Source organism: Pyxicephalus adspersus, chromosome 5 (genome assembly GCF_032062135.1).
Source record: "Pyxicephalus adspersus chromosome 5, UCB_Pads_2.0, whole genome shotgun sequence".
In the NCBI taxonomy this organism is placed as follows: domain Eukaryota; kingdom Metazoa; phylum Chordata; class Amphibia; order Anura; family Pyxicephalidae; genus Pyxicephalus; species Pyxicephalus adspersus.
Genome location: NC_092862.1, coordinates 132,605,489 through 132,632,217, shown reverse-complemented (window position 1 = coordinate 132,632,217; position 26,729 = coordinate 132,605,489). Strand labels below are relative to the sequence as shown.

Below are 26,729 nucleotides of genomic sequence, written 5' to 3'. Positions count from 1 at the left end.
GGGGATAAAATGTCGATCTCACTGTGGATGCGTGAGATTGGTATGTTTTTCTCCCATTAAAGAAAAGCCAACTCCCAAGAAAGAAATGTGCAGAAGATGCAGCCAGAGCCTTCCAGGATGCGTGACGTAGGTATCCTAGAGGCTCTGTCCACCCATTCTGACTTGCCTCAGCAATCAAGACTAAAAGGTGCCGTGCTACACCTTTTTTTTAAAAAAAAAAGGGGTGTTGCTCATAAAAAAATCTAATTTTTACTTTAAATAATGGTAATAATGGTTGTCCACCCTTTTATGAAAAGTAAAAATTTGGGGGTTAGATCCACTTTACCAATCAAATTGTTACATGACCATTGCTGGCTTATTTTGACCAAACTCCTTCTTACATTTTTCTATAAAAAAAACTTGTAATTGTTATTATGAGATTATATTTTGTATACTACCAGTTGCTTTCTTTCTCATGGCGGCATAACAGCCATAACTTTCTTCTTATCAGGTCACTCCCACCCAACAAGTGTGGGAATGAGGACACAAGATGAGCACAAGGGCACAGACGAGACAGTATACACAAATCCACTTGTACATCCACAACTCATGTATTCAGTATTCCATGGTTTTGTATTTAAATTGCTAAAAAAGATTAACTCTTGTGGAATATTCAGAAAGCCTAACCATTCCTGCTACAGATGCAGAACAAACATGGCTACTTTAGGGTTCTTGATTTCTCACATTAGAACCACCAACCTTTGGCAGTATGAATTAAATTGGTTAAAACATTTTGTATAGCTTGTGAATAACTATGTTCATAGGAGCACTAGTATGTACTCATTACTTAGGCAGGCTTTGGTTCCAATTGCAAACATTAATCTACAGTATCTCATGATGTCAAATAAATCACAATGCTTCTATGTATCATGTTTGGAGGAACAAAAACACTGTGATCATCAATGTGTTGCTTGTTGCTTTTCTATTTCTATGTTTTTTTATTTTAATTTCTCGTAAACATGATTAGAAATTAAACTGAACACAACTTTTCTTTACTTACTACCAATCACTGCTAGGTGAACATTTTCTTCTTCTATGGTTTTACATACTGAATGATTTGCCAAAAATGTTAAATTCTGTTTCAAGTGGATTGAAACTTTACCATTAAAAATGAGCATCATTGACATGAATCAGGGCAAAGTAGACTTGTTATCAAGCATCTGTTGTAAAACCAACTCCCCGTCTCCTCTGTAATTTGTTTGACTCCCCACTCCAATACACTTTCATTACAGCACTCATCACTTTGTTTCTCAAATGCTGATTGTTTACTGACATGATGTTTCATTCTTAATGAACACGGCTTGATTGCGCCCTTGTTTAGGTCCTCAGGTTTAATTCACTCTGAGATGAGAGTTTGTGCAAATGTGAAATGTTTAGCAGCTTTGTCTATTCATCTGTTTAACTTATTCCACACCAGGAAACACAAGTAACTCCATTGATGGCTCAGTGGTTAATATTGTACATGTGTTTATTGGGTTTTTGTATATTTTCTATACATCATTCCATTTTTTTTGAAGGGAGAAGTCGTACTGTTTGAGAAAAAATTGTTGACAAATAATCAATGGGTGGAAGAAAAAATTGTTCTCCCATCAAATTCAAAGGAAATCCAGGTAAAGAATGGAGTTATATTATTACATACAATATAACAGAAACCTCTGAAAATCAATACCTTGCTTGCTCTCAGACTCAGCATTGGTCATTCACAGGACTAGGGTCATATGATCCTTGGAGAATTGAAGGTTTAGAGTTTAGGTTAGGACACTGATTTTTGTCTCTAGAATGGATTTCATATTTATAGTCTCATTATTTAGTTATTTTATTGAACTGCTAAGAGATCTATGAGCAGAGCTAGATCTAGAGCTACATTTAACTTTGGAAATTAAGGTAGCAAGGTTGGCTGAGTATTAAGGTTAATAAAGGTAACTTTAAACTGTCCTATTTTAAATGTACTTCCCAATTGACAGTATTTGGGTCATATTGGGCCATCCAATATGTTTGTACTAGGCAAGGCAATGGGGTTACTTTAATGATGACCCTTTACATGTCTTAAAAATCAGGAAAACACCTGGCATTTCTTGCCATGGCGATCATGTGGCTTCATTCTCCCATGTTACTGTACATGTGATTGGCAATTTAGGTGCCCAACACTATCACATTGGAGCAAAGTGTCCTCATCTACTGCATATGCAAGACCAAGGTCCTAACTTTGGAGCTTACACAGGCTTTCTTTTTTTTTCTCCCGGTGAAAAGGTGGAAGGGAATAAAGTGCAAAACACATGTTTAGCCTAATACATTTTCAATGCTTTTAAATTGCCTGTGCAGAATTAGTTTGATGAAAACTCAAAATGTTGGATTTGGTGGCATTGGTCTTTTACATATATTCTTTCTTTTTATAAGTTTTGGATAGAATAGGAAAGGTTTTTCTTTACTTCCTTTTCTAAAAGCAGTAAAATATTTACCTAAAGCAATGGGATAACCCCCACCTGGTGCTGTTGCTCAATAATTGTCACTGAAGATTTCTAACTACAGAAGAATTGTACCTTTCAAATCTTTCAAATGTCCCTCTGTCCTCTTCAGTCATTTTTTTTTTGGGTGGATATGTACACCTCTATTAACTCATTTTTTACCTATTAAAAAGTATAATGTTACAGTAAATGTTTCATCCAACCTTTAGTTTATTTAATTTATTATACCAAAAATGTATATAAAGAAAGCAAAATTGTAAAAAAAAAAAAGCTGATTTAATGGTTTACTTTTACAGGCATGATATCATATCATTGACAATATTTATTTTGTAATCCCCAGCTTACATTTGAAGCCACAGTAAAATCCATAAAGGGACTCATAGCTCTGGGTAGATTTCAGCTGACTGGCTGTGAAAAAACAACTGGATTGCCCAACTTTGAGCATGGATCTTGTGCCACCATGGAATCAACGTGTGACTTCAAACAAGACTGTGCAGATGGAAGTGATGAGGATCCGGAGATTTGCAGTAAGTTAAGTGTGTCTAAATCCAAAAGTAAACATGTAACGTATTGCACCTAACCAGTCCCTATATGTGGTTGCTGCCTTTTTGTTTTATGTCAGCCATTTTTTCTTTAATTTCAATCAGCAATCTTTTAAATGACACACTTCTTGACTTTGGTATGATTGCCGCCGAGGGTCATCTTCCAGCATGCCTTCTTTTTTTTTCATTCCATGGAAATAAAGATTGGTAGTTTTAAGAAGGATAAGGATAAGATTGTTTATACAGTCCAATTTGCAGGAAGTGGCAAGGATGGCAAGATCATCATGTATTTTTCTGTTCTTGCTAAAAATGTTCTTAGTCCAAGAAAAAGAACAATGAAGCCACCACATCTAAGGACTGCAAGATCTCCTTTTTTGGAAATGCCAGAGGCTCTCCATACCAATCTGACCCTCCATCTTCCTCTTTACATCTGTGGTGTTACCTGTGCATTTGGCAGTGTGGATGACAGTTTGTGGATTTGCAAAGAGGACTCAGAGCTTTCCTGGCTGCTTCAGCAAACATGGCCTTACAATACAAAATTAGTGACAACCATACATATATTACATTTTATAACATTCTAATATGCTACAATGATGATCAGTTCTGTTTAAAGCAAATGTAAATTCTATATAAAAGGAATAAGCAGCCGGCCACATCCCATTATGACTCTTTACACTCTTTATACCCAATATTTGCAAAGGTTTTACAAAACAGATGGGTGATTTTCTATGATAATCTCTTTTATGTCCCTGAGACCCACTCTAACCCATTCATCCCATATAAAAGAACCTCTTCCATTAAGGAACAATTGGTAAAAGCAGTTAGTTCTGCTAAAAAGATAGTGATTGGTAAAAGTACATTATAAACCCTACAATATGTGCTATGCATAATCTGCAAACAAGGACTCTATTTGATATTTTGAAGTTTTTTTCAAGTTACTTGGGCTTTTGTACCTACAGTTTTATTGTTGTGGTGCACGTATATGTTGTTGATGAATCTCAGAGAATAAATAAAGAATACCTGCACATTATTTACCTTTTTGCAGAAGATAATTTAAACAGGCAGTAATAGGAAAATTAATTTTGGAGCAAATCTCCGGATTCAGTTCAGTTTCTGGATTGAAGCAGGGTGAAGCCAGTCTGAACCCTGGAGGTCTTAATTGTGAATATGAAGTATTAATGTGTGTTTTGGGATTTTTTTTTGTATGCCTGAATTATTATTACAGTTCTCGAAGATTGGAGAATATAGGCAATCTGGGTAATCCAGCAAACCTTGAATAGGTCCTTGATAGGATTAATAAAAATTTCCAATAATACCAAATGATTTTAAAAAATCTATTCCAGTTTTGACATATTACCTAGGTTCTCCACGATAGCCTATTTTCACCAATCTTGGAGAGCTTTATTAAGTCAGGTGCAACGTGTTTAGGATAAGCAATGACTTTAAGAGGATGGAGATTTTTAGTCCCTATCTGATCTACTCACTGGCCTCGCCTTCCTCCTTCATTTGTGGATTGGTTTATTGTTTATATTGAGACACTAGTTTATAGTCGAGATCTGTGTTTAGGGAAAAATTATACAATGTAATGCAGATTGAAAAGTAACCCATTAGGTCAACTTGTCCCCTCTGCTCCAATTGGTTATTTTGGATACAACAACTGTATTGTAATTGGTGAGGAGTTCAATAAATAATTTGTTTGTATGATATATTTACATTTTCAACCTAATAACAAGGCGGTTGTGGAGGACAATAAAACTATGAAAAGCTGTTTCTTAAAAGAATAAATGGAAAATGTTTTGGCACAAATGTGTGTTTTGCTATGCTAAATTTTAGGCTTGGTTCTACAACAGAGAGATCCTGGTTCAAATCCCGGACAAGCCCCCAACATCTTTTGCTATGCTAAGGTTTAGTCAGCAGCAGTTTTCAAGGCGGTTCAGGCAAGTACACAGAATCAAGGTGTAACATATATAATAATTGAAAAATATAATGTATTAATTCAAAAATGTAAAAATGTATACAGAGAGATGAAGGCAACAATGAAGACATCAACATTACAGGCAACCAATGGTAAACTTTTGTCCTACTAGGCTCACAAGAACAATTTGCACTACTATTTGTTACTTAGATTCAGTTTGGGGTTTAAGCCATTTTTGCCCCATCCCAGTGTCTATCTCAGTCAGTTTGTCAATTTGTCTCTGTTCCCATTGTCTCACCAAGTTTTTCCCAACCCAAATTTCCAGTTACACTTGGAAATTAGACAATCTTGGCAGACCAGTCTATTTCTATAATAATTCAAGCTAAATATTGAAGTCAAAACTCCAAGTAACTTTCATAGTAGCTATAAAATCATAAAAATGATCATAGCAAAAAGAGATCCTCTGATTTCCTAAAGATCTTTCATCTTAGAACCAGGGTAGGCAATCATTTTATATAAAGTAAAATTATCTTCTGAGTGGGAGCACAGAGCCCCTTGGGATACCTACTTAATGAATCTCAGGAGGCTTCGGACCTTTTTCCTGCAATAAAAAAAAAGTAACAATGTTGCGCATGCACAGTGACATCGGGACTCTTTTTTTCCATTTACAACAAGCTAAGTCACCCAAACTCATGCCTGCTCAGTAGGAGATCGGATGACTTAGCCAGAAAAAGAAAGAAGATGAAAGAAGATGGTGTCGCCGGCACTTCTACGGCAGCAGGAAGTTTTGGGACTATAACAAGGACAGCTCTAGAGGGATTAAGGGCTCTGCAGAAGTAAAGGTAAGTGTGATTTTTTATTTTTTAGTATATTTATGTTTTAAGTTATGCATTTCAGGAATCCGAGTAACTTCAAATTCTTAGCCTTTTATGTGCAGTTGAACAGTGGCCCTGATCTTCTCTAGTATAGCATTGGTTGGGGTTGTGTTCTGTATGGAGCTGTCACATCACTTTATCCGAAGTAAATCAGGAGTTCTATTATCAGCAGAAATAAAACTAATCCAAAGAACTAAGCAGACAACATTTTCTTAGCATTAAAAACCTTTTGTTTATGTTTCCATTGATAAAAGAAAATGCTAGGGCTGGAGTTTCTCTTTATTGCTCATTGACTTGTGACATGCACACATCATGTTTTGCTTTATCAGCATGGTAAAAGTTACTGGGACTAATTATGCATTAATTATTTTCTCATGATCCTTAATTACATTTCTAATCAGTATTATCCATTCATTCAAAACAGAGCCGTGTTATATACCCCATGGTACTTAGCACATGGTGCAATGGATTTAAAAACTATAATTTATTGCATTGCATTTGTTTTTGGCAGGTTATTTGACCTTGCAAACTGATGTGAATTTAATGGACCTGTTACCAGGTGCAGAACAGTATGAGGAAAGGAAATGCTTGTACACTTTATTGTCAAAGATGGTGCAGTAAGGGAGAAGGTTCACAGGATGAAAGACAGTCAGTACAATCTGGTCTGGGAACACAGCGGTATAATTACGGAAGAACGCCTTGTACACTGGAGTGTCCCTGTTCCCATATGAAAAGTCTATAGTTCAATAGGGACGGAAAGACATCTTTAGCTGGGACTGATGGGATTTTCAATATTCCTCATTCCAACCATCTACTTTTATTTCTCTTTGTTTTTCAGCATGGTTTATTCTGAAGTTTTAGCCACTAAGGACTAATACTGCATATAACAGTTAACTGCTTTTCCATGCCAAATGTTACTATATAAATAACAAATATTCCAATGATAAACTAGTAATAACAAAATCTCTGCCAAATATCACATTATTCAAAATTTTGGTTGAACAATTGCAAAGTTTTATTTACAGTTTCTTATTTATTAATTTCGACCTAGCTATATACTCCTAAAATTGCACAATAAAACATATGGAATCAAAAACCAACACAAAAAAAACCAAATAGAAGATATAAAAATAATACAAATTCATAAGCTGAATAATATAGATATGGATCCAGGTATAACCCAACAATATATTACTTAGAAACAAGGTCAAAAAATTGTACAGGGTTTTAATGGTACTTAATGGAGGTGCTTATAAAAAATCGCTTCATTTAAATATAGCTTTTTAATATATAAAATGGTGATTTCTTTCAAACTGCAAACAAGTGAATACATACATGGCCAAGTGTATATGCACTCACCAGATTTCGTAGACCATTGTGCATACTATTGGTCATATATACATAAAAATCCAGGAATGCAAATCTAGTGACTGTAGTGAGACTGCACTCACAGTTAACACAGTTATCCAGGTATATTATTATAGGAAGTAATGTGTTACAAATAAGATGGGCAATAATATTATCTATTATTGATGTCATAGGTAATTTATGTTCCTCCTGATGAAGCAAAAATTTTGCAAAATGTGTGGAAGAATACGGAATCATTTTTGGAAGGACGCTTATTATCATGGAATAATACTGGCATGTTACTTACATTACCCCGCATTACTTCCTAAATTATTTTACCTAGATAACTGTGGGACATTTGTTTTTTATGTGGTGAGTTCAGTCCCACTTCCGTCACCACATATGCACTTCCCAAATTTCGTACTGTTGCTCATACTATCTGTATGCATTGAAAGACTCCTGAGCTCTTGGATCAGACGAAGTTTGCAGACCAGAATGAAGGTTTTATATATTTATGATCATTAGTATGCATTATGCTCAACAAAACCTGGTGAGTGCATATACATTTGGCTATCTGGTGATGGTGGTGGACCTGCGGTTATTGCGCTTGGCCATGCTGGATACAGTTTTTGAAGATTCTGTAGTGTGGAACGAATATTGTGGTTGTATGGACATATTGGACTATTTTTCTCTAAAATTAGTTCATAAATAATATATATTATTTACAGTTGTATTTAAAGGACAACTTAGGTTTTAGTAAAGTTGTGCATTCCCTAAGTGGCAGCCACTTACTAAAATACTTAACTTCAGCCCACTCCCAAGTTGGGTCCCTGCACTGTAGCTGTCCCAGCTTTTGCAGAAAAAAAGTCCCCACTGCGACTCAACCCACCTCTTATCCTGTTCATTTATGTCTCAACATCTTTTACCTAAGCGCTCCAAAATGAAATTATTGAAAGCTATTAAATAGATGCTTCCACCCAGTTCATGCTTCTTTTACAATAAAGCAACGCTGAAAGACTGGATGTGTGGTTTCACCTTTTTTACATTGATATGCTGAATTCACTTCTGTAGTTGGAGCCATACTCCTGTGGAAGGCTGGGACCCGCTATGAGTACAATTGTACCAGGAGTACAAAGACAGACTCTACTATTTAAAACACATTTGAAAAGACTCTGCCAGGAAAAAAAATAAAAGATAAACATGGCAGGTATAAAGTAAAGGTATCTGGAGATTACCACCCATGCCAGCCGCATCCTTCAAATCCCCTCTGATGTTCACTAGCAAAGCTACCTTTGCCTGCTTGCCAGGAGTAGTACTTTTTCTAAAGAGGAATCAATGTTCACTCCTAAATGCATTGAGACTGTGAAAGAGACTGTGAAATAAAACTGCAAAATTATATTTATTCCAATGAACTCCATCTGTCACCACTTTTCAATTGAATTTGAAATTGATTGACTGTTTATTTCAAAATGCTGCTGCCAGTTGCCTGGCCACAAAAAAGTGAGTCACTTCATCCCCTGTAGAATATTTCTATACTTGTTTTTTTCCTTTGGTGTTACAAATATTACATAATGGAGATCCAATAAATCTATAGTATGGTGTGTTCTCTAGTGGAGAGTGACATTGTATAGGCATATATGCCAGTCTGCTTATTCGTGCACAAATGGCCAATTTGCAGGCGAGCAGTGACAACTGCTGACAATATATTTGGAGTTTTTACTGGTACTCTATAAGCATCCCGGTTTTTCCCTTGTTTTCTTTTAGTGGGAAGTGTCAGAAGTGTCACAATTTTTCTTACCAGACATGGCCTGACATTTGGCTGTGACAGTTGGGTATGGGAGGCTAATAAATGAATAATTAACTATAGCTGTCTACACTTGGTACCTGTTGATGTTTCCCCTGACTTAATCTTTTAAATCAATTATATTAAGATTTATTAGTGGTTTTATATGCCAGGCATAGGAAAAAAACACTGGACACTTATATTTACCTTTCCTGTAACTCACTCCACTTTCTCCCACTTATACCTAAACTCAAATTTTTTACTTTACAAAAAAGGATAATTTTTTTTTAAGTGCAGCAATCAAGACAGAATGGGGAGTGCAAAACCTCCCGGGATACCTATGTCACGCATCCTAGGAAGCTCTTGGCTGCTCCTTCTGCACATGCCCTCACTTCAAGCATGCGCAGATAGAGAGCTTTCATTAATGGAAGAAAATTTGTCCATCTCACGCATGCACAGTGAGATCTTCAATCTTTTTCCCCATCTACATTACCGGATCTTATGCCTGGGCAGTGTGAGGTCGGGTGACTCAGAAAGAAGAGAGAAGAAGACGTCGACCCAAATGAAGAAACCTCCTGACACATTAATATAAAGCTAAACCATAAAACTAAAACCTGTGACCTGTCAGTCCTCTATTACAGAACAGGTGATGTACATTCTAGAATACAATAAGCATACCGGCCTGATTGCAATTTTTTATTTAAACTCACCTGTCCTCACTCCATGATGGGCACCGCCATCTGTATCTGGCACAGTTGCGTGCAGGAGTTCATTCAGTCCCGGCAGCCCATGGGATGCCTGGATACCTGGTACATCCCGGCATCGAACACTGAGCTGCAGAGTTGCAACTCAAGGTACTACAAAAAAAAAAAAAGATTTGGAAACAGGCAGATAAGTATGTTTTATTGTTTCATTTCCTGTCTCTTTAGCAATAAGAATCCTGCTTGCTTACAATTTCTGTATGTGGAACTATGTTTCTGAACTCTTCTGCACTGGTGATTGGTATCTGGCCACCCACCATTACCAGACAGAGGAGGTAAGCATCGTTAGCTCTAGTTGGTAAAGCGGCATCAAAAATGTTGCTTTGAGTTAAATAAAAAGGTTCATTGTATCTTACAGCGTGGTCAAGATTAAAATTGCCAAGAATAAAGTAAAAAAGCAAACCATGTGTGGGAAGGGGGACTGGAAATGTATGACTGAAGTATGTGCCTTGTAAATTCTTACTCTTTGCTCCATTTATTACTAATCACAATCAATCTTTCAAGCCAGGTGGCTGTAAAATTTCTTTGTGCTAAAATATTTTTACCACCGGGATTTATTTAGGTTGAATTTGCAGTAGCTATGTCTGGGAACAGCTGTACAGTATCACAACCAGGGGTTCTCCGATCATGGAATTGCAAAAGTATAGTATAGTAAAGAAGTGCCTTGCACATGCACCAAACATTTAAATCCAGGACCTCCAGATGACTCCCCAACCTGGATTGGATTCCAATAGCAAGTAAGCTCTCACACCCTACAGATGTCCTTGCTAAGAGCTTACCCCCTTTATTAATTAAAATAATATCTAAAGGAAGGACAAAAGAATATTTTCTATTAGTCACCCCTATAAAAACTTTGTCATGATCATTAGTTTTATAGGGTGACCCTGCATTTCCAGAAAAGCCATCAGATTATAATTGTTCCTACATTACGTATTGTCTATTTAACTGGACATTGGTGTGCAGAGTCTTCCTACAGGTCAAAGTTTGAAGGATGAAAGCCGAATGACTGAGAAAATAAAAATGCATTAAATAGGGCAAACCTTTCATCTATACATTAAGTGATTTCACTTAAAAAATTGATGTAAAATTCATCAGGAAAGCGTATATCTATTCAAATTAATTTTTCATGAAATCGTTGTTGTCCCTTAATGCATTTAGTTGAAACAAATGCAGGTCATATCTTAATGGACAGGACGCGCTGTGAAAGCCATGGAGATGACAATGTAGTATGGTCATTTAATAATGTTAGAAGGGTTATACATGTTAACCACAAGCTCCTGCGCCTGGATTCCCCTTACGGACCACAGCAATCCTTATATTTCAGCAACAGACCTACTGATACAATAATAACCATGTAAATATGCATGATGGTAAATTTAATACAAATATTGTCATATATATTGTATTTTTCTGAAATTCTTTTCTTTTAGTATTATTTTATTGAAAAATATTTGTGTATATATTTTGTTATAAAGAAACCCATAACCCTTAACCATATCTCTATCACCCCATTTGAAAAAAAAAAATAAAAGCCTGCCTATGTGTTCAGCATCCATGTAACTGCTGCAAGATAAACATGTGTAAATTCTCACTGCTGTCACTTTTAAAATTATAAATCAGAAGATTTGGTGAAATTTAGTCTTGCTGGTAATTTACTGGCTTCATTGATGCCATTCAGTAGAAACGTGCCTAAAAAATTCACAATTTCACTCATTTCTATTAAACAGTTACAAATCTGGTTTGTGATGAAACGTATAATGCAACAACTTCAACTTTACAGCAATAAATAACTTTTCTTGCCCTTACCAATGCTTAAGAAAAATTCAGGAAGTCCTGGTAGAACCTTATATCGAAAACCGGCTTGTATTACCTTTAGAGACAATTTTCTTGGAAGCGTTGTTGACTACATTTTCCTTGTATTCCACAAAGCACTTGTAACTCATCAATCTAACAGGATTCATGGTTGGGAAATCAGGTTCTCAGGCTTGGAAAAAGAACAGGTACTCTTACGTAACCATAACTTGGATAAGTAGCACTAACTTAGCCTTCAAAGTAAGTCTTCAATTTGGTAGACTAACTTGCATTCTGCATCCAGGTGTACTTTTACCCTTTCAGAGGTCCTGGCCTCCACAGGGAGCTGAGTATTGCCTCTTTTTCCAACTCGGACTTGGGAGAATCTAAGCTGGGAACAAAGTCAGCAGTGCCATGATCGCCCAGGATAAGGAAAGAGCAGTACTTGTCTTGGCTTGGATCCTTTTTCTCAGCTGCAAAAATGTTTCTTTGTCCTCTACTGGATACTTTACTCTCCCCAATTATCTATGACCTATGAGGACTTTCTACACTTGGGTGTATGGCTGAAAGAATTTAAATTGAGAACAAAGCCAGCAGTGTCATGACCCCCCAGGACAAGGAAGAGCTGTATTTTTCTTGGCTTGGACCATTTTTGTTGTTCTATGTTGTTCATTGTTCTTTGCTCTATTTAGAGACCAATCTCTAAAGGACCCTCTGCACTTGTGTGTCCACACTTTGGGTGTTTTTCTCTAGCTGTACCCAGCTTGGCTAGGGCAGCAGCAGTTGATTACCCAGTGCAATTTTCAAACACTCAGTCCCACGATGAAACACTCCTGCCCAAACCAATCAGACCCCCAGGATGCTTCATGAGATGACAGCAACCTGAGAAGCTCCCATAAATACCTGCCTGTCATCTATGTGTCTAAATGGGACCTACCACCTATTTACCAAATGAGACTAAACAAGTTGCCAAATGAGCAATAACACTGTTATTTTCAAGTGTACTCCTTTAGTTTACTCCTATCAACCAGTCCTCTACCCCTTATGGTTATGAACTTTTTTTTAGGTGTTTGCCAGTGGAGTGCATTTTGTGATACTTGCGCCTGATTTCTTAAAGCTCCCCAATACTGGAGAGGATAGCCTGACATGGGAGGACCTGGCAAACCTAAAATGGACTTCCTCAAAATATTTTGCTATTAGCTGGGAAATATTTTTATTCTTGGACCAAATTCATTCTAAGTTTGCTGGATCATCCAGATACTCCCATGGCAGTCTACCTTTTCCAATATTGGTGAGATTTATTAGATCTAGCCCTTTATGTAGAATTTCAAGTCAAGCTACTGCTACAACCACTTTTTTAACCTCTCCACCATGTGGTGGGAAACCACTCCTCTCCCAAATGCCCAGAAATGTCTATGGCCGCTCCATCATCAAAGGGTGGAAAAAGTAATGTTTGAACAAGCCCTAGTATAACAAAGTTGTTTTACTAAAAAAGTTCATTCTGTTCACTTAGTAAAGTGAAATATCATCTTGTAAGGAAAGTTTCACTTGGAATAGTGATTAAGAGGAACTTAGCAAATAATTCCCAGTTAGATGCAAGGAGGTAAAAAACAAATATGATTTTGGCTTGCATGATTGTAAGGATAAAGTCAGCAAAGCTATAAGCTGATAAATCACCTTGCTAAGTGAACAGCTTATATTTCCTTAGTAAATCAACCTTGAAAAGTAAATAAAACAGACAAATGTTCTTTTCTTTAGTGGTTTTGCATGAAAAATGTCACTAAAAAGCATATATACTTTGGAATAAAATGGTAATTAAATATTTATGTGTTCATGAATCCATTCACTTGAAACAAATAGAAGTCGTATTTTAATGGGCAGCAACAACCACAGATGAGGGCAATCATTTAATAATTTCTGAAAGGTTAACAACTTTTATACCACAAATGCCTTAAAATGCATGAGTAAGCCTGCTTATAAAGCACAGCTACATTGTATGGTATCGATGGTGGGAAAAATATCCAAATGCCTCTTTGACTTTAACTTTTTTTAAAGAAGTATTTGTCAAAGTTTTTATGGGGGAACACTTGAAATAACTTTTAGGTATTGGGGAACCCTTTCTATAACGACTCTATCCACAGCTCACAGTACATTAGTCTGGTGGTCAGTAGGAAGAATTCCTCCTATATGGCTGTGTAGTGGTAAGAATGTCACCCTTACACATAGCCAAAGAGATCATTGGTGTCAGTTAAACTGACCCAAGAGTTACAAACTCCTCATTGCTTAACAAACCCTGAGCAACCGCTGGAATAACCCTAGTGATCCGCAGAAACTTTACTGAAAAAAATGGCTTAAAGGAAACCTTTATGAGTGCCATTGCCATTCCTGACCTCCCTAAAATATTTAAAACTGACCTTCAGCCTTTCCTTCCAGCCTTTCCAGTCTTGCACAGTTTCATTTTATGCCTGTCAATGATCTTTTTGACTATCTGGATGGGTGGCATCCTTCCTCTTGGCCAGCAATGTAAAAGGAATTCTTCCCACTGACCACTAATGTACTAATGTGTATATACGATAGTAATTATAGTAGGGGTTCTCTGAAGACCTATAGGCCTATTTCAAGGGTTTCCCCATGTTAAAAAGGTTGAGAAGGTTAATCTAACCCTTTCCGTCTTACCCTGACTGCCCCTGGTCCATTCCTTTCATTCATTGGGAATTCAGTAGTCTTAATTAGTTATTTTAATCATGGAGGCTCAGTATCACATGTGGGTGTTATCACCACTTTCTGTACCAAGTAAAGAAGCAATCAAACAATGCAAAATTGAAACTTCAGCTTAAAAAAATAAATGTTTTATCTATACATGCTGATATCTTGAATAAAATGAAGTTTTCTTGCTCCGCAATATAAACAATAAAATTATTATGTTTGTTTACATCGTAATTAATTCAGATAAAGAAACTAAGCACTTGTCAGGAATAAGGAATTCTTTCACTGCCTGCAAATAATTATACTGATATTTGTGTCTATTTTTTTGGCAAAGCTGGGATTTTGAGGAACCAAACTGTTTTATGCAGACTAAATTATATGGCAGGTAACCAGGAGACTTGTATGCCAAGCATGATCATTTCCTCCTAAATGTTGCTTAATCCTTAAAGTACCTTTGTATCTGAGCCATGGATTTTATTCTTTGGGTGATTCCAGCAAAATACTCAATGCAATGCTTATCCGTAGATTCCAAGGAGTTTAGTGTGGTTAGTTGAAATAGAGAGTACGGATTTATCAAGGATTATAGACATGTGTAAAAAGGATCAGCTTTATGGAAATGGTTTTATTAATAAATGGTAATCATCTTTGTTTGTATTTCAAATTTTAAAGCAGAACTGAATCTAAAAATAAATAAATTTGAGCAGGCAGGTTCTTTTTTTGCAGAAGGGGCTATTCTGCAATACAATAACTTCACCTACACCTACAATGTACACTGAGCTGTGCAGATCAATGTACAATCCCGGCAAAGCTAGCTGCTAGGAATGAATGAACTCCTGAGCTCATGCGTAGGATTTATATCAGTCCAGCATGGTCAATCAAGATGACCACAGATCCTGAATTCAGAAGAGGTACTGCCTACTCAGGTTTCATTGCCTTTGCAGAATCAGCCAGTATGGTCATTAACCCTGCTCAGGACCTGTGGCTGGATGTGGCCAGACCTGGTAATATCTTAGAATTATCAGACCAGTGGGCTTGTGAAGGAAATGCCACTGGTTAATTAACTGGTTAAAAGCATCTGAGGACCCTTTTGTTTACTTTGCATACGGTAAAGCAAAGCAGGGAGACCCCAAGCCAGTTCTGCATAGGGGTCCATAGTTGGTTGTGTCCAACACTGGTGCTGCATATTGTTTATTCCAAAAATTAGAGGTTGTTGCTCTTATGAGATACAACTAATAAAGATATTTAACTACTCAATATTTATCTGTTTAGGTAATTTTAACAGATGTGACTTTGAATCTGGATTCTGTGAATGGAAAGCAATGAACTCAATTGGCTTGGCATGGAAAATACATGATGAAACAGAGTTACACAATGGAGTTTTGCCGGAGAGTGACCATACATCACAGAATGGTAAGTGTTTTTTTTTACTATTTACTATTTTCACTGTGCAAATTAGATTTTAAAGTGTATATATGCATTTTTTTTAATGAGTCGGTCCACATAAAAGGAGAAATCCAGCCAAAAATTCCAAGTGATGAGCTTATTAAAAGCTAAAATATTTTTTTTAAAAATCAGCGTTCAATCCACAGATTTCCCCTGCAGTACATTTTTATGCTATTAGATGTCTTTAGTGCCACACTTATCTCTTCCTCAATAAAGCGCTGGTGCTGCTCTCCTGCGCATGCTGGCAATTATGACTCTGGGTGTGCCTAAGCTCCCAAGCTTTATAAATTTGCCCATCCTGCCGGCCAATCAGGAAATAGCCTCCTAATCATCCCTGGCTATTTAGCTAGCAGACACAGCATTGGTGCAACGTGTCTCCACTAGTGTTGAGCCCCATAGCTCTGCTGAAAATTTCCTGTACTCCTGTTTCTTAATTCAGTGTTTCCCCTTTCCAGCTCCTGTGTTAATCCCTTATTGCCCAGTCTGTTTTTTCCCTTGTGCTGTTCCAGTGTTTTCTGAGTCTGTGGTTATCTCAGTGTCTCCTGTGCCTTCTGTTGCTCCCAGTGTCTCCTGCGTTCCCTGTGTCTGCGGGGGGCCCCTGTGTCAGCGGTGTCTTTTTCTTGGATCCCTGGTATTTGACCCCTGGTTTGTGACCCGACCTCTCTTGCCTGATGCCTGCCTCGACCCTGACCTTCATTTACAATTATACTGCTTAGTAATTTGGTACCGTATATCTTCCTGCCCACTCTGGTGTGCCCAAGTACGGCAACCTGGCAGTAACCAGTTGGGAAACATCCTCACCACTATAGGCTCTGGAGAAGACCTGGTTACTGCTTAGACTCTGCACTTTGACCGTTCTCAGGGCTCACACCACTTCAAGCCATAGTGCCCCTAGTGGCCCTGTCTCCACAAGCATGACACTTAGTCTAAAGGGCAATATTATTCAACCCAATTCCCCTGAACCTACCATGTCCTAGACCTGCCCCAGCCTGCCTGTGACTGTACAGTGATGGAAGAATTAGAATAGTGCTGAGGATAGTAAATCTCTTTTATTCTGCTTTCTCTTCTTTAATTAGAACCAAACCAAACAACACATGAACTGAATGGCTTCTTGCTATTGATTTTTCATCTTACACTCCAGTTCTTCCATACAGGAACTGCAAGGCGCTGATATTTTAGGTCAAAGTGGGTCACCTTTTTGTCTTTCTGCTCTCTGTTTCTATCAGAATTTTTTTGTTAGCACATGAGCAGTTGAGCAAACATGAAGGGCTCCTTGTGCTGCTTTTCTTCTCTCAATCCAAACTTTGTTGTAAAGGCGATTGCAAGAGTCTAATACCAAGTCAAACTCTTACATTATTGATTATAGAGCTATAGGTTGTAAATTATAAATCTGTATAGAGTTTAGCTTTAAATGTAGAATTTCTGTGCACATCCATTTTTTGGTGAAGGTAAGGGACAAACTAATGAAAATCTCCAGCTGTAAATGTAAAGGAAAGACATACATAATAAACTAGTATTACCCCATGCATCATTACCAGAAAGGAATATATTTTCCTATAATGGCCCTTTAACTATCCAGCTAGCAAATGGTTCAATGAGTTAGAAATCCCTTTGGAAGACCTCTTAAAATATTTCACTCAGTAGTTGCCTTAGAGAAGTCCTCTTTTATTTATGATGCCGAGGATCTCGGGAAATGTTGAGTTGGGGTAAAAAAACTAGAAATAATAGAGCCCAGAATTCCAAAAACCAAAAGAATGCACAGGGCTAATTCAACATTATGAACTGGCCGAGAAACTTATAAAACATTTCACAACTAGGAACAATATTAATCGAATCTAATTTATGTCTAAGATATGTTCCCTATTCACAGAACTGCAATTATGCATAATTCATAGCAGCATTGCAACCCCTGTTGTGTTCGGTGTTTGTATTGTCTGTTAACGGTTTGGGGTTAATTTCATTTTAATTTTTAACTGATGTTTTATATTTTTATTATGCTGTCTCTTTTTATGTATGCTTGTCTAAAACCAAAAAAAAAGTAGTAAGGAAGAAAAAAATCATAATATTTTTTTTTCATCTGTATATTTGGGGATTTTCATTTTAATTCATCTTTTTGTTGAAAATGTTGAATTCCTCATCACTCCCTTACCCTTTTGGCAATGGTCAACAAGCAGTGAATCTCCCTAGTAGGACAAAGGAATCCAACAGAAATAAAGGAGCTGGTGGTGGAGAATAGGTTGCTGGTTGGACTTCGATGATTTATAGGTTGGTGCAGTGCAGGTGGAAAAGCTGGTAAAGGTTTGTGGCAGGCAATGATAAAGAAACATAAAGTCACATGAGTTCATTAGCTTGAAACTCTTTGTTTTTTTGGATTAGGAGTAGTTGTTTGCTCTGTAGTTAAGCTCCGGGAAACAGGTGCAAGAACTTTTTAAAGCACACAGGTCCGCACAATTACTGTTACTGAGTCCCTTACTGAGAGTGGTCACCTTGTCTTATCATGCAGTCTGGCATACATTAAAGGGGAAGGTCACAAATGTACACTTTGTGGGTTTTAAGCCATTCTTCATACCTCGTCTTGTGCCATATTAAAGGTAATAGTATTCACCTTCTTCTTTGTCCTAATCATCCAGGGACTTCACCTCCTCATTACTGACTGATCTCACTCCCTCCTTTCCCTGAACCTGAATACGGCTCAAGCTTGTGATCCAGACGCTTGCTAACATGGCTCTTCAATTATACATTGCCAAATCCATAATGCATGTCCAGAGGTTTGTCTTGCCTATGTATAATTTAGGTTTTCCTAACAAATATCAATATTACAAATATAGCAAAGGACTTTTAAGAAATCCATTTCAGGTTTTCTGGATCACCACATTATGTATATAATATTATATATGATATATATATATATATAGTAGGGTGCTGTGGTTGATTGAATAGGGGAATATAATTATAGTACCACTTCCCATTTTTGTCACAATTGGACAGAATAAGTATTCTTTTTTGGTAGCTAAATAAAATATTCTTAAATCTACAATTTAAAATGTCAGCATTTATTTAATTTAAACACTCTTAACCTCCCGAGCGGTAAGCTCGAGTGTGACTCGGGGTAAAAAAAAGTGGTAAAAAAAAAGTGGTAACCCCCAGCAATTGCTTTAACAATTTACACATCTTTCCTAATTCAGTGTACTTTTCCTGAAACTTTACAATGAATGTTCTAGACACATTTTGCCACATTTTCATAGGTCACTTCAATCAACATAGAGGGATAGAAGAGGAAAACACAAAAACCATGACAAATGTATCCCATCTACATTGGGACAAAACATTAATGTACAATGTGCTCAAAACACCAAATCATGATTGACGAAACGCGTCAAGGACATACTGTACCATGCTAAAGTTTCAAGAAAAATACACTGAATAAGGAAAAAATCATTGTAATGAATTTATTGTATTATTGAACATGATGTACTAATTGTAAAAGCAATGTTTTTATGATACATATCTGTTAATGTATATATATATATATATATATATATATGTATATATATATATATATATATATATGTTAGAAGTGTTTAAATTAAATAAAATAAATGCTAACATTTTAAGAATATTATATTTAGGTACCAAAAAAAAAAAAAAAGTCCCCAAAGAGTACTTATTGTGCATGATTATGGTAAGGTGCTGCCTGGATTCTGGATTAAAGAGGAATCAGATGGAACAAAGTTTCTGATTTAACTACAGCTGAAGTTTATATTGTGGCTTTCTAATTGGTTTCACTTGTTGCCGGTATTTGCACCTTAGAACCAGAAATAGTTACCAAATCCTTCCTTTACTGCTGGTTTTTGAGTTTCTTTGACGATACAACAGAATGCTAGTTGCAGACAATTTGCTGTAGGATTGTTTGCTATCATTTGTACATGACACCAACACATGTACAGCATAATAAAAAATATTTCATTTCATAACTAAATATTTTTGTTCTGTTTTTTCAGGACACTTTGTGTACTTCAGTGCGGAGTCTGCTAATGGAGAAATGACACCCTCCTCCCAGCTGGAAAGTGATTTTTTTGTAAAGCCGTCAACAGCTGCCGTTTGCCAGGTTAGACATTTTGTTCTCTGCTGAACATCAAATTTGACATTATAAGGCCAGAGAGTGATGTCCTGAAGGTTGTAAATAATAATTATCATTATGATGTTCAGTTATGGCTGTGTAGACGTTTGTGCTGTCATTGGGTGGCCTATTGGGATTGAAATATGGGAGCTGCCATTGGTTTTTCAGGTTTTAAAGTACGTTCCCCCTAGTAAGCCACCTAGATCCTGCAATGCATGCCAACATAATGATGGTTACCTGTACACTGTAGCAAATGGTATTCTTAGAGAAACTCATCAACGTCACCCAGCTGTCCACTTTTGCATGCTCACCGATGTTTATGAAGATACAAATCCACCACTGGTGGAGGTTTATGCAAGTACGTAGACTGCACACTGTAAAACTACACTCACACCTTCTGAAATACTAGTTCAGTTTCACAAAAAGAATAATACATATTTTATATACTGTAATCATTGTGACTTGATTCGTAGGTATCATTCTCTTGGTTTTACCCCAAATACTCAGACTGCTTGATATAGATTAAACAATGACCCCAGCCAGTCTATAGTAATTTAACTAAACCAAAAAAGAAACATATCAATGTGATATATGTGGCAGAAGAAGGTGATAAAACTCATGTTCTCTCTAAATGAGATCATAGGTTGGCACATCCTGTACCCAGCTTAACCCTCCCCAGCTTGAGGACAGCTCAGTAACTGGATATATATACACAAACTCCACCAAGAGACCAAGTCCCTGGTAGAAACAACAGCAATTTACTATGAGGATAAGCCTGGTTTTGTAATGATCCCAGGTGCTCCATAGACCCCCATATATCTTTCTGATATAATAAAATAATAAAATACTTCCCTAGTCACTCTCTTCACTCCTCCAATGACCTACTAATGACTTCCTCACTCATCACCTCCTCACTCGCACCGCTCCAAGACTTTTGTAGAGCTGCCCCGACTCTTTGGAATGGTCTTCCTTGTCCTATTTGGTTTGCTCCTACTTTATACTCGTTTAAAAGAGAATTTAACACCCATATTTTCAAACGTCTCTTAAAACACTCACTACTTACCCACCAATCCATATCTCCCCTCCTATTGTGTGATACTTCCCCCACCTCTTAGACTGTAAGCTCTTTCGGCCAGGGTCCTCTCCTCCGCCTGTATGTATCTGTCTGTCATTTGCAACCCCTGCGTAATATGTTAGCACTAAACAAATAACTTCCTATTGGCAGACTTATTTGCTTTAAGCTAACATTCAATTTTTTCTATCTTTCTTGCTACCCCTAGTGCTGTCATTAAAGTAAATGAATCTGGTGAATAGTTGTGTACAAACTGGCAGCACAGTTTGTGATGAATGACTCATTTTTGTGGATCCAGGAATCTCTTAAAATTTCTATAGTCCTACCCACTCTTAGTGTTAAGCCCCACCCCTGCCTAATTTAGACAGATGCCAATATGCAGCCTGGGGAAAATAGGCCTTAGAGTTTATTTTGTTTGTTGCTTACTTAGAAATAAAACTACAAGTTTTTTTAGACTACCATGTCCCAGAGTTTGGAAATGCTGCTAGGCAATCTCACCATCGAAAGAACTGCCTATTAAAGGAAATGAAAATATAAGCAGATTCAATTTACAGGGGAGACATATGTGCTTTTGCTGGTGACAGTTAGCATCTTATATGCCATTTGCCTATTTTGTTTCCAGCTGCCAGTTGAGCTGTGTTACTTTATCTGATATTAACTGCTGCAAGAATTGTGTCATATGATCAACTTACATTCGTAAGCTAAATTAAAATATAGCATGGTCGTAAATTAAGCCAAGTTTCTTCACTCAGATTGTAATATGATGGCCTTTTATTGCCTATTCAGCAAATATCCCAACATTTTTATTTTTCTTAAATAATATCGGCATTGAACCAGCTAAATTATTTAGGACTGACTTGCATCATCTATTAAACGTTAATAATATCCTATCCAAAGCAGTTTTAGAAGTCTGAATTATGGGCATGTCTGCAATAAACCATTGGGTTTGATATATCCAAGTTCTCCAAGACTAGACTACCATGGGGGATAATGTGTAATCCAGCAAACTTGGAATAGGTCTAGTGCAGGATTGAAAACATTTGCCAAAAAATAGCAAATGATTCCAGGCTTGCCTGATCACCCATGATATTCTATATCCTTCAGTCTTGAAGAGATTTAATGAAATAATGTAATTAACCCCACCCCTCATGAATCACTCAACATCACCCAAACTGATCATTATCTCACACCAGAGGCAATGCAGCATTTGATAAATAGGGTCTGTGACTACAACCTCCCAGGTTATTTATTTTCCTTGGTATTTCTGTTACCAATGAAGTATTATTGGCTACAGGTGTTGTCCAGTAGATAAGAATACTAGGAAATTTTGCTGTTGGGCTGAAATATTCATTTGAGTTATGAACACAATCAGTTGTGTTATTTCAATAGGCAACCTTAAAACTTACTAAGAAACTACTTATATGTTTCACAGTTGTTCCTGTCACAAATACTATCTAATATATCCCATAACACAATCCACAATCAGACAATGATCCTTTGCTTTTCATTGCATAGAGTGTATGTCTCTATAACAAAATATTAACTAATAACTTTATTATCATAACTAACAATATAAATAGCACATATAAATAACCGATATAAACATAACATAAATACAATCAAGTATCAACAAATAGTATTACACGTAATACCTATAAAATGAAATACCAATTAAACAATAACAATACAGTAACAATACTGATTCCCCACTTTCAGCTTACTGGTTGCTGGTCCTTGAAGGCCACCACAATATACCTTTTTGAGTACCTTAATTGCTCCCAGCTGCCTATTCTCTCAGCTCGGGAATGATATATATACTTTTCTGTCCTGTGCACAACCCCCCATACAATTTCCACCAAACCATTAAACAAAACCAGGGACTCCATACCATGGATGTGTCCCTAAATTTATAACCATTTAATCAACTAGCACACTCCCCTCGAGGACCTCAACCGCCCACACTATTACCAACCAAAACCCCCACACTGCCACATAATAACCCTACTAGGCAATCAAGAGGTATGGAGGGTCAGAAAAGTTGGTGGTACTTAAATGCAGACAGGACCATAGCGTGGAAGGGCAGAAATACAACTCCCATGCCATGTAAAGCACCTCCAGTCTTAGAAAATGATTTGTGTATTTAGCTATTTGCAAGGAATCTAGCATCTATTGCAGTGTTTCACAAACTTTTTAACATGAGGGGAGCCCTTGAAATAACTTTCAGGTCTTCAGAAAACCTATATACCTATAATTGCTCACAGTATATTAGTGTAGCAGTCAATGGGAAGAATGTCTCCCTTACAGATAGCCAAAAAGATCAATTTCATGTCTGAATATCACACAGTGCTGCGTTGGGGGATTTGTCATCCATTATTCCTGCCGCTACTTTTAAAGGGGGCAGGAAATGTTGTTTACCTGTGCTGCACATAGCTCCTTGGTGTACACAGACAACACATTATTGAAGATACTCAGCTTAGTCACCGTCTATTTTCTATTGAAGTCCTGACGCTGACTGTAATGAGGAAAGCAAAACAGCAAGGCAGGGGAAGGAAGCACAGGCGAGTTTGCTTTGCTCGGGAATCAAAACATAACCTCTTTATTCCACTATGAATTATTCAAAAATATTCATGCTGCAAATCACACATTTCTGGACGGAGGAGGAAAATCCCCACTGTTTATTAGAATTGCTCAAGCCTCTTGTGCTCGTCCATATTTAAATTCTAAGCTGGTGCTTGGGGTGATGATTTCTGTGTTGTTTTCACACTGCGATGAGTTGTTCTCTGTATAAATGTATATGATCACAAATTGTTTTAGAAAAATAGCTGGTCAAGCTTAAATTGCTGTTTGCTTCTGGTTTGTTGCCAGCACATAGGAAATAGAAGAAACCCTTAAAGTGAAGCTGTGCCCAATGCTAGGTAAACCACCAGGTTCTCTTAGCTGCCATCGCTGCTACCTTATCCTTGCTTTCCCACAAGGCTTGCCTGTTAGAATGAATAGATCATACAGTGATAATAGCTCACTCTTCTTCCCCTATGGGATGGCCCTGTGATTGGCCACTTAGGCAACCGATGCTGAATTGTAGGAAGAAAGTTGAAAACATAATTTTCACTATACCCAAATTGTTTCACACCACTCAGGAGGGCAAACAGAGTAGTGGAATCCCCTGAAAGCCAATCGCTCCACAACCACAACCCCTTCCCTGGGCTCACCTGCCACTTCATTCAAGGTGCTGAAAGTAAATTCTAGATTCTTCCCATGCAGTGCTTGGGTCTTGTAGCCACTTTTCAAGCCCAAACACTGTCAAATAATGCAAGATGGTAATCATCAGCTGCTTCTTCAGGTTTTAGAGAGCTGCAAAATATCTTCAACATTACAAGAACAAGTCCAGATAAATGCGACTGCTACTAGATATGCAATGGGTTTGATTTATCAATGTTCTCCAAGACTGGAAAAGATAGACTATTGTGGGTGAATGTGGGGGGTTTAATACCCTTCAATGGATTTCCTAAACATCATTTTTTGCCAATAGTTTTCAATCTTGGACAAAATCCATTTCAATTTTGCTGGATTACCCAGATTCTCCCATGATAGTCTATCTTCCCCAATCTTAGAGAGCTTTGATAAATCAGGCCCAATGACTTGGATAAAAAAATAACTTTCACACATTTATATGTATATATTGCTCTACCTACTAAAGATTGTTCAATTCTGGTAAGCAATATTAAGTAATATTGTGATCCAGGCATTATTACCAGCCAGCAGAGACAGATCCAGGTCCTCTCTGTAAAATGATAAATGCTTAAGTTATAAAGCATTTCCAACTAACTTCTCCTGCTTCTGAATGGTCATTGGAGAAGTAGCACATTGGCCACATCATGCATTTAAAGTATATCTGAGTGCAAAAGAATATATATATATATATATATATTTACCATAAAAAATAAATACTTAAAAGCTTTGCTTTATAAATTCTGGAACTGTTTAAGTAACTTATTTATATTTGTAAAATAATTTGTATTTTACAGATTCAGTTTTGGTACCAATTGTCAGAACACTCCAGAATATCCGTCTTGAAGAGGGCACTTATCGGTCAGGATTTGCAGCTGTTACAAGAGTTTAGAGGTGGCACAGAAAGCAGATGGACAAAGGCCACCATACCTATAAAGGGTAACTTGTTGGATTCAACCCAGATGGATGGAGACCCAGCTCAGGTATGAAGTCACTTACCCCACCCAACCATGATAAACTGCATAACTGTGTGTATGGATGGCTGAAAATCTGCCGGAAGGCTTTTATATATGACATCAAATAAATAAGTACTATTTACATACAAAATCTTTGAATCCCTGGAGCCCATTGTTGCCCTGGAACTTTTTCTGTAGCAGACCTGGTAAGCAGAATCGGTGCTGTCTGTTATTTCAAGTGGAGTGGATACGAGGATGGTTACAACTGGGGATAATCTGGCTGCTTTTGTGACGTTTTCGCTATGTGGCAACAATAAATTTAGAGAGTGGCCACACTAAGATCTTTAATAAAAGTTTTGTGCCCTGAGATTAACTTTAAGGCTTCATTCCCACCAGGGGTATTGCATTGTTGTGTGGGTGCTGTATGGTATACCATAATAAATGGTCACTTGGCGTCCCTTGTGATGCTCATTCCATACAATAAACAGTGCACAAAAACAGACAAAAATGTTGCAGAAGTGCATTTTGAAAACACAGCAATGCATTAGTGGGAACACTGATCTCAATGCAATGACTGATGTTCTTGCATACTGTATACTATATGCTTTGCCTTAAAGGGGAGCTACAGTTAGTTTATCCCATAGGTTATCTATTTTCATTGGCCAGGTCGTGATGACGTAAATCCTGGTAATGCAGGAGTTCATTCTTTCCCTACAACTGCAGTGGGTAGCTGGGATGTGCTGGGTATCTCTGCAACCAACACTGAGCCTATACAGTTTAGTGATTATGATTGAGGAGGAAGGTGATCAGACAGGTAAGAATGCTTATTGCAGAAGGGACATCTCCTTTACCTTTCTGCAATAAAGCCCTAGTTCTACTTTAAAGTGCACAGCAGCCCATATAGTGTGAATGCGCCCTAAGTCAGGAAAGTAGTTTGTCACATATCATACCTTAATTTTATATTAAGATTAAAATGGTGTTATAAATATGGGGTTGTGTGGTGCTCAGTACCCACGCTCCATATGGCTTGCCTAATGTTTATGCAAGAAAAAGTTTGTAACTTCTACTCATAGAAAAGTTTATTTTTTCATCATTAGGAGATCTTTTCACTGTCACTTAGCACTTTTCTGCCAGCCAACTATTACATCATGTGGAGGTTGATGGATGGGTTTCATCTATCCTCAGCAGATTGTGGAGTGCGCATTAAGTGCTGAAATTAATGTATGCCATATTGTGTCAAAAATCCAAAAACTATTTCTCATGTCATGTCAAGAGAGAAGACTGTATTAGAAACAGGAATCTGGCTTTGCTGTAATGCATATATCTCAAGATGATCGAGTAATCAAAAATTAGATTTGTCTTCCATCAGCCCTGTCTACTTCAAAAAACATGATGCCCAGTTTACTGCTGGCTGGAGACTGCTGTCATTGAAATGGAAAAGATGGGAAATCCAAAATGTTTGTAATCAAAATAGGAGATAAAGTGAAATATTTCCTTTTTTTAAAGCTAAGAAAGATTTGCTCTTACTTTAAATATATTGATTCTAACTTATACATGTGTCTCTAGGGCAAATAAATGGAAATCACCCTAATAGTAAACAGCCAGCAAAAAATGTATTCTATTTAACAAAACAAAATTTGGCTATGGACACTTTAAATAAATAAAAACTATCCCATCCCAGATGAA

General features: G+C 37.1%; 1 protein-coding gene across 1 annotated transcript in view; it reads left to right on the top strand.

Moving 5' to 3' along the window:
- Positions 1–26,729, top strand: part of MALRD1 (MAM and LDL receptor class A domain containing 1) — a 225,882-nt gene that overhangs the window by 62,276 nt on the left and 136,877 nt on the right. The window contains exons 8-13 of the mRNA XM_072413411.1: positions 1,557–1,649; positions 2,845–3,031; positions 15,494–15,634; positions 19,669–19,775; positions 24,885–25,070; positions 25,767–25,857. Of these exons, the coding sequence (XP_072269512.1) occupies positions 1,557–1,649; positions 2,845–3,031; positions 15,494–15,634; positions 19,669–19,775; positions 24,885–25,070; positions 25,767–25,857 (805 nt within the window). The remainder of the gene's footprint in view (positions 1–1,556; positions 1,650–2,844; positions 3,032–15,493; positions 15,635–19,668; positions 19,776–24,884; positions 25,071–25,766; positions 25,858–26,729) is intronic.